General features: G+C 38.8%; 2 protein-coding genes across 4 annotated transcripts in view; both read left to right on the top strand.

Annotated features, from left to right (window-relative positions):
• The window catches only part of UBAC2 (UBA domain containing 2), a 66135-nt gene extending 55409 nt beyond the window's left edge, over positions 1–10726 (top strand). The window contains exons 5-6 of one of the 3 annotated variants that reach the window (XM_029936491.1): positions 1491–1549; positions 10510–10726. In XM_029936491.1, the coding sequence (XP_029792351.1) occupies positions 1491–1549; positions 10510–10571 (121 nt within the window). In that variant the 3' untranslated portion in view covers positions 10572–10726. Of the gene's footprint in view, positions 1–1490; positions 1550–6593; positions 6666–10509 lie in introns of those variants that run through there. The other 2 variants (XM_029936492.1, XM_029936493.1) reach the window with 2 other exon arrangements.
• Positions 10576–11137, top strand: part of TM9SF2 (transmembrane 9 superfamily member 2) — a 63105-nt gene continuing 62543 nt past the window's right edge. Inside the window, exon 1 of the mRNA XM_029938442.1 lies at positions 10576–10635. Within this exon, the coding sequence (XP_029794302.1) occupies positions 10576–10635 (60 nt within the window). The remainder of the gene's footprint in view (positions 10636–11137) is intronic.

Here is an 11137-nt window from a genome sequence, read left to right as displayed (position 1 = left end):
GTATCTTTGCGGTTCTATTCCCTCTGGAGTTCGTATTTTCTCCTTCCGCTCTCTCAGTTGAACGTAATATCCTTCTCAGTTCGAAAAACGGTGCGGAGGGAGTTTACAGAGCTCCCTTCCTCTCCGCCATCTTGGCTCCACCCTCACAGAACTTTAATAAGGACTATTTACGCTTCCGTGGTCGCCCTTTTTCTGAAAGAGCACCTCAGCAGTTTAATGCGCTTCGTGCAGTCACACTGTGAACCACTAGATGGCAGCGTTAGGCAGACCTTGATAAAAGAAGCTGTAACCCTTTTCTGAAAGTTAACTGTGGCCCAAAAGGCAAAATAGTTTTGTAATCAAATAAATGAGAGAGACATGTTGCCTAACTGTACTAATATCTTGAATGGCTTGGATATACTGTAAGTACTTTTTAAGAGCATGTATACCATAGACTTTAAAATAGGTATTGTGTAAGTGTGCTTATCTTTTCCTAAACTACATGACAAAGTATTTTTTTTTAATAGTAAGTGTATGCTGACATGTAAAAAAATTTTTCTTTAGTGTTTATTTTGAGAGAGGGAGAAAGAGACAGCACGAACAGGGGAGGGACAGAAAGAGAGATAGAGACACAGAATCTGAGGCAGGCTCCAGGCTCTGAACTTCAGCACAGAGCCCGACATGGGGCTCAAACTCACGAATCATGAGGTCATGACCTGAGCTGAACTCGGATGCTTCACCAGCTGAGTCACCCAGGAGCCCCCATGACCAGGGATTTCAAACACCATAGGTAGAGCAATTGTGAAACTCCTATGGTATACATCTAATAACTTTAGGTTCTGATTATTAGTGGACTCACTACAGCACAAATCCAAATTTATAATGAAGCAAGGTGAGGGAACTTCCTGCTTGGCCCCAGTAGTAACCTTAAGGAGAAAAAATACTCTATATCATCTGAAAATTACTGGGATAGCTGAAGATAATTATACGCAGAGATTTTTGTCGGAGGGATACAACATTCTGTTTACGTTCTGTTTAATGTTCTTACCTCTGAAGTCTTAGATGAGGTACAAACTCAGAATGCATGTGCATGTAACTGTTGGTAAGAAAAGAGTTGGAATTTAACAGAAGTGGGTATTATAACACCATATTACAGCCCTCAGCTTTTGTCTTTCCAAATAATGGATGTTGAGCACAGATGGAGTAGTAGATTTTAATTCCTATTTCTGGCGTTTCTGTATGTATATCCAGGGTAGCAAAAACCCATAAGCTGAGAAAGTAGCAGGCCAGAAGCTGTACTTAGACGTGTAGTCATATAGAAATTGGTGTTGTTGGTGTGGACATACACATGAGTTAGTTCTAAGGAAGGATAAAAATAAGGAACAGGAAGCTGAACTGTGAAAGGTGATTTTTATTATACTGCTTGTGTCCTTTTTATAACTTAAGAAAATATTCTAATGTTTTATGGTAAATTATTTTTTAGAAAAGTCAGTGTTTATTTTTTTTTTTAGGAAGAGAAGGAAGAACTTCCACAGTAAAGAAAGGAATACTCTGATCCTGATCATTCCTTGTATGAAGTAACTACTTAGTTGATGTTTGAACGTGCATGTAGATTTGCATGAATGAATGAGAAAATTCTACCACATATTTTGCAAGAATGATCCCCTCTCTCTAATTTCCTCATTTCTTCATTCAACAACTATTTGTTGAGCACCAACTTTATGGTGGACACTTTTCTGGGTTCTAAGGATCCTGAAGTGATCAAAACAGACACAATATTCCTATTGAATTTACGTTTTTAATTGGGGGTGGAAGGGAGTAAACAAGATAGTATAAGATATATATGTTATGTCAGATGATGATATGTGCTGTGTAAAAATAAACCAACTAACCAGGCAGCCAGGGCAGGGAATAGCAGGGTGTGAATTGGATTGCAATTTTGAACAGTATGGTTAGAAATGGCCTCAGTGAGTGGTGACATTTGGATGGAAACATGGAGGAGTCAAGGAGTGAGCCGTGTGGCAGTCTGGCGGAAGTATATTTCAGACATAAGGAACTGCCAGCACAGAGGCCCTCAGGTGGAGGACTGACTCAGGCGACTGTGTAGCTGGAGCAGGGTGAGCCAGGGGGGACTAGTAGGAGGTGAGTCAGGGAGGAAACAGAGGTCACAGGGCCCTCCGAGCCATTGTGCAAGCTTTGGCATTTACTCAGAGGCCGTGGGGATCATTCATGATTCTTCAGGAGATGGGGGGGCCCACTGGTCTGTACTTTATTTTCCACTATTGTTCCTGTTTCCTGAAGAAAGTATGTAATCCTTTTACACATTAACTTCTAGTTACTTCTAGTTCTCCAGTGATCATATTCTCCCACAGGGCAGGCTGTTGCCTGTTGTGGCTTGTGATTTTTGATTGTGAACTCATTTTTGGTGGATTTTGTTTGCCCTTGGAGCTCCCGTGTGCCCTCTGATGAAAGTATCCCTACAGAAGGACTTTGTATTTTACTACTGCTGAGTCCCCAGGCATTTTTGTTGTCCTGGACTGGCTTTTATGTTATTTTCTTACCTTAGAGTTTCCATAGCATCCCATGCCATTAAATCTAAACCACAAATTTTGGTATGATATGGACTGTGGATTTTAACCATTTATTGGACCTATTTATCCTTTTCTTTTGATGTGAGCTAAATGTCTTCACTGCTTCAGTGGGCTAAATGGAATATTATTTTATTTTTTAAGTTTATTTATTTCTGTGGGGGAGGATAGGGGCACGGGGCTGGGGGGGGGGGGGGGGGGGAGAGAATCCCAAGCAGGCTCAGTGCTGTTGGTGCAGAGCCCGATGTGGGGATCAAACTCACAAACTGTGAGACCATGACCTGAGCCAAAATGAAGAGTCAGACACTCCAGCACCTGAGCCACCCTGCATGGAGCCGTCTCTGTAAGGTATACAGGTCTCTGAGCATCTGGGCTCAGTCCCAAGTATTCCTCCTTAAGCAAACGGAGGCCATGTCTTCTATCTGTGACTAGGCCTAAAAGTCCTGCCTCAAACCCTGGAGGCTCGTATCTAAGTACGTTGGGGTCACCAAAGCAGTATATGCTTTGATTTTTGTCTTTGTTCTGACATTTGAGTTTATTACAGAATTTTTAAAGCCTATACGGAAGTTCATTATAGTGTTGAACCCGAGTACACTGAACTCGATAATGAACCTGAGTTTCAACTTCACCCATGTTCAACAGTGACCGACGCACAGCCATCTTGTTTTATCTGTATTCCCACTCACACGCATGTGATTCTACAGACCTGTGATAGACATGGAGGGTCACAGAGTATGTGTGTATCTGCATATATGCCTGCTTGTTTGGTCCCTATTCTAGGCCATTGGTCTGTTTATCTGTTCATGTGTCCCCATACGCTAATATCTCTGAATTATTTTGCTTTTTAAATATCTGTTAATATCTAGTACAACAGGTCACTTTTTTGTTCATCTTTTTAAAAATAACCTGGGACGCCTGGTGGCTCAGTCAGTTAAGTGTCTGACTTGGGTTCAGGTCCTGGTCTCGTGGTTTGGTTAGTGAGTTTGAGCCCCGCGTCAGGCTTGCTGCTCTCAGCATGGAGCCCACTCAGATCCTGTCTCCCTGTCTCTCTGACCCTCCCTGGGCTCACGTGCTGTCTCTCGCTCAAAATAAATATTTTTGAAAAATTGCTTTAAAAAATAACCTAACTATTCATGTACTTTTGATTCTTCCATATAAATTTTAGAGTAAGTTAATCAGTAATCTTAAAATTTTAGCTGGAATTTGAGATGGCATTTAATTTATGGATTGATTTGGGAGAGAATTGATACCTTTATTAAGTTTTCTTACCCTAGAACAAGGACTATTGCTCCATTTACTTATAAAGTGTTGTTTATTAGATTTAAACACTTTTTGTACAGACCTTTTGTATTTTTAGATACGATGTAGTTTTTGTTATGGTGAATGCTCTTGTTTTCATTTATTATGTTTCCTAAGTGTAGTTGTTTTATTGCTGGCATAGAGAATTCTAGTTACTAATTTTTGTAAGTTGATCTTGCATTTCGCATCCATGTTGAACCCTCCTGTGTACAGATTCTGTTCATTTTTCTAGGTGGCACAATAAATGTATGTTTTACTTTTTAAGAAAGTGCCAAACTGTTTTTTAAAGTGTCTGTAACATTTGGCACTTTGATCAGCAATATGTGTTACTCTACATCCTCAGATCATTTGGGAGTATCAGTTTTAAAAAATGCCATTCCAGTGGATGTGCAGTGGTATCTACTGCTTACTGTTATTTTATTTTGCATTTCCCTAAAGACTAATGGTGTGTCGAGCATTTCTCCCTATGCTTATTTGCTGTTGTTACATCTTTCAAATCATTCCTGTTTATGTTTTTTATTTTATTTTATTTTACTTTTTTGAGAGACAGAGAGATAGCACAAGCAGGGGAGGGTCAGAGAGAGAGAGGGAGACACAGAATCTGAAGCAGGCTCCAGGCTCTGAGCTAGCTGTCAGCACAGAGCCCGACGCGGGGCTCGAACCCACGAACTGTGAGATCATGACCTGAGCCGAAGCCGGACGCTCAACCAACTGGGCCACCCAGGCGCCCCAAATCCTTTCTGTTTAAATTATGGGTTTTTTTTTTCTCTTATTACCGAATTGTGAGCATTCTTTAAATTTTGGACATGAGGGGTTTGTTTTTTGTTTTTGTTCGTTTGGTTGGTTTTTTTTTTTATCAAATATGTATCCTGAAAATATTTTCTCCCAGTCTGGCTTGTCTTTTCATTTTCTGAATATTGATCTTTGAACAGCATAGGTATTAATTTTGATGAAATCTAATCAGTTTGAGGGTTTCTTTTTTTAATAACTCATGTTTATTGTGTTCATTCTAAGAAAATCTTTATCCAACTCATGGTTACAGAAATTTTACAGTTTTAAGTTTTTTATTTAGGTATATGACTCATTTTGAGTTAATTTTTATGTGTGGTATGAATTCTAAGTTGAAGGTCATTTGTTTATATTTGGATATGCAATTATTCTAGCCCTTGTTATTGAAAAGAGTATCTTTTTAAAATAGATTATCTTAGAACCTTTGTTGAGAACTACTTGCCTGAGTACATGTGGGTCTATTTCGGGATCCTCTTCAGTCTCACTGAGATGCATGTTCCCTTTTCCCGATAGTGCACTCACTGTCTTGATTATTGTAGCTTTCCAAATCTTGAGGTCAGATATTGTGAAATCTTCAAACTTTTTGTTTGAAAATTGCTTTCACTATTGTAATTCTTTTGTTTTTTATGAATTTTGGAATTTCACTAGGATTGCACTGACCTAGCATTTAGGAAAATTAGCATTTAAACAATATTGAGTCTTCTGATCCATGCACATGGATTATCTATAGATATTTAGGTCTGTTTTTAAAAAAATTTCTTTCTGGGAATCCTAGTTTTCAGCATACAAATTTTGCTAGTTCTATATCTGAGTATTTCACAGTGTTTGGTGTTATGGCAAATGGTATATGCATTTTGAAAAAATTTTAGTGATTTGCTAGTATATAGAAATACAGTCGTTTTTCCAGTGGGGTTTACTGCGGGAATGCTAATATAGTTCAGTATAAACAGATCTGTTAGCGAATATCATGTATTTCTTTACATCTGTAGGTCAAAGGCAGCAAAGGTGGTCATTTGACAATTCAGATATAATCAAGTCATGCCCATGCCTAAAACAAAACCATAGCTTTCTATTGCTATTTAATTGATTGATTTTTAATGTTTATTTATTTATTTTGAAAAAGAGTGCATTTGTGTGCTTGCACATGAGCAGAGAGGGACAGAGAGAAAGGGAGAGAGAGGATCCCAGGCAGGCCCCGTGTTCAGCGCAGAGCCTGACGCTGGGCTCAATCTCATGACCATGAGCTCATGACCTGAGCCAAAATCAAGAGTTGGATGCTTAACCGGTTGAGCCACACAGGTGCCCCAATTTATTTTTAATTTTGATTAAGAAAAACATCTCACATAGTATAAATTTATCATTATAACTTTTTATAATTTATCACTATAACTGTGCAGGTAAGTAATGTTAAATGCATTCACATTGTTGTGCAGCCTCTCTCCAGAACTTTTCATCTTGCAGAACTGACACTGTACTCATTAAGCAGTAAGTCCCCATTCCCACTCTTCCCAGCCCTTTCTACCCACCATTCTGCTTTCTCACAGTTCTGTTCTAGTAGCTTTTTGTTGTTAGTGATCCTTTTAGGTTTTCTTTTTCTACATAGATATTCATGTTGTCTGAGAATAGAGACATTCTTTGCCTTTCCATTCAGTATGCCTTTCAGTCATTTTCTTGCCTGTTGCCCTGGCAGGAGCAGCCAGTGTGTGATGGTACATAGGTGCACAGGGTCCGTGTACTTGTCTTATTCCAGATCTTTGTGGCGAAACACTAAGCCTTTCATCATTAAGTATGTTAGCACAGATATTTCTTAGAGTCCCTTATCAGATTGATTGAGGAAGTCTTTTTTAATTTATGGTTTGCCTAGAGTTTTTATCATGAGTAAACTGAATTTTGTCAAATAATTTTTTTTTTTTGCATCTACTGATACGGTTTTCTTAGACTGCTTCTGTGGTGTGTTACGTTGATAACTGAATGTCGAACATTCCTGTCATTCCTGTGAGGAGCTGCACCTGAGGTATACTCCTTTTCGTATATTTACAGATTTTTTTTTGTTTTTATTTATTTATTTAATTTATTTAATCAATTTTTTAAATTTACATCCATCCAAGTTAGTTAGCATATAATGGAACAGTGATTTCAGTAGATTCCAGTGATTCGTCCCCTATGTCTAACACCCAGTGCTCATCCCAAAAAGTGTCTTCTTTATTTTTTTTAATAAGATTTTTAATGTTTTTTATTTATTTTTGAGAGACAGAGAGAGACAGCATGAGCAGGGAGGGTCAGAGAGAGAGGGAGACACAGAATCCGAAGCAGGCTCCAGGCTCTGAGCTAGCTGTCAGCACAGAGCCCGACGTGGGGCTTGAACCCACGAACGTGAGATCATGACCTGAGCTGAAGTTGGATGCTTAACCGACTGAGCCACCCAGGGGCCTCAAAAGTGTCTTCTTTAATGCCCCTCACCCATTTAGCCCATCCCCCTGCCACAAACCCTCCCCCAACGCTCTGTTTATTCTCTGTATTTAAGAGTCTCTTATGTTTTGTCCCCCTCCCTGTTTTCATATTATTTTTACTTCCCTTCCCGTATGTTCATCTGTTTTGTATCTTAAGTTCCTAATATGATATTTGTCTTTCTCTGACTACTTTCACTTAGCACGATACCCTGTAGTTCCATCCACATAGTTGCAAATGGCAAGATTTCATTCTTTTTGATTGCCGAGTAATACTCCATTGTGTATGTGTGTGTGTGTATACATATATACATGTATGTATACATACTTAAACACATATATTCCATATGTATATCTATGTACACACACACACACACACACACACACACACACACATATGCCACATCTTGTTTATCCATTCATCCATCGATGGACGTTTGAACTAACTTTCCATACTGTGGCTTTTGTGGACAGCGCTGCTATAAACATTGGGGTACATGTGCCCTTTCAAAACAGCACACCTGTATCCCTCGGATAAATACCAGTAGTGCAATTGCCAGGTAGTAGGGTAGTTCTATTTTTAATTTTTTGAGGACCCTCCAGACTGTTTTCCAGAGTGGCTGCACCAGTTTGCATTCCCACCAGCAGTGCCAAAGAGATCCTCTTTCTTCGCATCCTCGCCAACATCTGTTGTTGCCCGAGTTGTGGGTTTTTTTTTTATGTCTTTTATTTATTTTTGAGAGACAGAGAGAGACAGCGCGAGCAGGGGAGGGTCAGAGAGAGAGGGAGACACAGAATCTGAAGCAGGCTCCAGGCTCTGAGCTAGCTGTCAGCACAGAGCCTGACGTGGGGCTTGAACCCACGAACTGTGAGATCATGACCTGAGCCGAAGCTGGACGCTTAACCGACAGAGCTACCCAGGCGCCCCTTGTTGCCTGAGTTGTTAATGTCAACCATTCTGACAGGTGTGAGGTGATATCTCATTGTGGTTTTGATTTGTTTTCCCTGATGATGGGTGATGTTGAGCATCATTTCATGTGTCAGTTGGCCATCTGGATGTCTTCTTTGGAGAAGGGTCTATTCATGTCTTTAGCCCATTTCTTCACTGAATTATTTGTTTTTTGGGTGTTGAGTTTGATAAGTTCTCTATAGATTTTGGATACTAACCCTTTATCTGCTATGTCATTTGCAAATATCTTCTTCCATTCTGTCGGTTGCCTTTTAGTTTTGCTGATTGTTTCCTTCATTGTGAAAAGCTTTTTATTTTGATGAGGTCCCAGTAGTTCATTTTTGCTTTGGTTTCCCTTGCTTTGAGAGACGTGTTGAGTAAGAAGTTGCTGTGGCCAAGGTCAAAGAGGTTTTTGCTTACCGCCTTCTCTAGCATTTTGATGGCTTCCTGTCTTACATTTAGGTCTTTTATGCATTTTGAGTTTATTTTTGTATGTGGTGTAAGATAGTGGTCCAGGTTCATTTTTCTGCATGTCACTGTCCAATTTTCCCAGCATCATTTGCTGAAGAGACTGTCTTTATTCTATTGGATATTCTTTCCTGCTTTGTCAAAGGTTAGTTGGCCATACATTTGTGCGTCTATTTCTGGGTTCTCTATTCTGTTCCATTGATCTGAGTGTCTGTTTTTGTGCCAATACCATACTGTCTTGATGATTACAGCTTTGTAATACAGCTTGAAGTCTGGGATTGTGATGCCTCCTGCTTAGGTTTTCTTTTTCAAGATTGCTTTGGCTATTTGGGGTCTTTCTGGTTCCATACAAATTTTAAGATTATTATGTACTAGCTCTGTGAAGAATGCTGATGTTATTTTGATAGGGATTATATTGAATATGTAGATTGTTTGGGTAGTATTGACATTTTAACATATAATATTTGTTCTTCCAATCCAGGAGCATGGAATATTTTTCCATTTTTTTGTCTTCAATTTCTTTCATAAGCTTTTTATAGTTTTCAGTATATAGATTTTTCACCTCTTTGGTTAGATTTATTCCTAGGTATTTTATGGTTTTTGGTACAGTTGTAAATGGGATCGATTCCTTGATTTCTCTTTCTGTTGCTTCATTATTGGTGTATAGGAATGCTACTTATTTCTGTGTGTTGATTTTATATCCTGTGACTTTGCGGAATTCATGGATCAGTTCTAGCAGCTTTTTGGTGGAATCTTTTGGGTTTTCCATATAGAGTATCATGTCATGTGAGAGTTTGACTTCCTCCTTGCTGATTTGGATACTTTTTATTCCTCTGTGTGTTGTCTGGTTGCTGAGGCTAAGACTTCCAATACGATGTTGAATGACAGTGGTGGGAGTGGACATCCCTGTCGTGTTCCTGACCTTAGAGGGAACGCTCAGTTTTTCCCCATTGAGGATATTAGTGGTGGGTCATTTATATGTGGCTTTTATGATCTTGAGGTAGATTTGATTTACGGATGTTTTGTTTAAAATTTTACATCTCTATTTATGTGTGATGTTGGTCCATAGTTTTCTTGTAATATCTTTGTGTACTTTTGGTATTAAGGTAATGCTGGTCTGATAAAATTAGTTGGGACATGTTACTTTCTCTTCTATTTTCTTAAAGTGTTTCTGTAGAATTAGTATCATTTCTTCCTTAAATATTTGACAGCTTTGGCCAGTGAAGCCAACAGACCCTAGAGTTTCTTTTTTGGTAGAGTTTTTGTTTTTGTTTTTGTAGATTTTTTTTTTCTCCATGACTTCAGTTTCTTTTACATATTAACGACTATAAAAAATTATTTGGATGTTTACACAGACATGGATGTTTACTTATAATTGCCAAAATTTGAAAGCAACCAACATGTCCTTCAATAGATGAATGGATAAACAGACTTGGTTACATCCAGACAGTGGAATATTATTCAGTGCTAAAAAGAAATGAGATATCAAGCCGTGAAAAGTCATGGAGGAACCTTCAAAGTATATTCCTAAGTGAAGGAAAGCAATTTGAAAAGGTTACGTACTATATGACTTTTTTTTTCTGCACTCCATAGTTTATTATCTAGTTTTTTTAATTAATTTATTTTTTTTACACAATTTATTTTTTTTAACATATGCAGTTATTTTCCGTCATTTACAATACAGTAGTTACAATGATACTCCAAACAGAAAAGCAAAGTAAAAAATCAAAACCCCCACTTCTATTTCATGTACTTAGACTTATACAGAAATTAGAAGGTTAGGTACCAACTAGTTAGTCACCTAATTTCACAGCTATCTGAAGTGGCAATCCTTATATAGCTATATGACTTTTAAAACTGTGGAAACAGTAAAAAGATCAGTGGTTGCTAGGGGTTAAGGAGGAGGGTGGGATGAATAGGAAGAACACAGAGGACTTTTAGGTCAGTGAAAATATTCTGTACGACTGTAATGGTGAGTGTCTGTCGGCAGACATCTGTCCAAGTCCATTGAACGTACAGGACGACCTGTCCTGTCCGCCGGGGACTGACTGATGACATGCAGTGGGAGCCCACCAGCTGTGACACGCATACCGCGCCGGTGATACTGGAGGAGACTGTGTGAGGGGGTGATATCTCTGTGCCTTTCCTCCCGTTTTACTATAAACTTAATACTGCTGTAAAAAGAATAAAATCTTCAAATGAAAAAACAGTTCAGATGTTTTTTTTTTCTGTTCTCTATTTTCAGTGTCGTTGATTTTTGCCCCATCATTGTTATTTCCTTCCTTCTGCTTACTTTGACATTAATTTGATCATCTTCATCTCCTTCCTTAGGGTAGAAGCTTAGATCATTGATTTGAAACCTTTCTCTTCTAGTATAAGTATTCAATGCTATACATTTCACTTTAAGCGCTGCTTTAGCTGCATCCCATAGGTTTTATGTTGTGTTTTGTTTTCATTCAATTAAAAATATTTTGGGGGGCGCCTGGGTGGCTCAACTGATTAAGCATCCAGCTCTTGCTCTCAGCTCAGGTCTTGATCTCAGAGCGGTGAGTGAGTTCAGGCACTGTGTTAGGCTCTGCACTGGGCATGGAGGCTACTTAAAAAAGAATGCGTGCGTG

This window comes from Suricata suricatta, chromosome 4, assembly GCF_006229205.1.
Source record: "Suricata suricatta isolate VVHF042 chromosome 4, meerkat_22Aug2017_6uvM2_HiC, whole genome shotgun sequence".
In the NCBI taxonomy this organism is placed as follows: Eukaryota; Metazoa; Chordata; class Mammalia; order Carnivora; family Herpestidae; genus Suricata; species Suricata suricatta.
The sequence above is the reverse complement of the archived record's forward strand: the minus strand, read 5'-3'. Positions and strand labels throughout refer to the sequence as shown.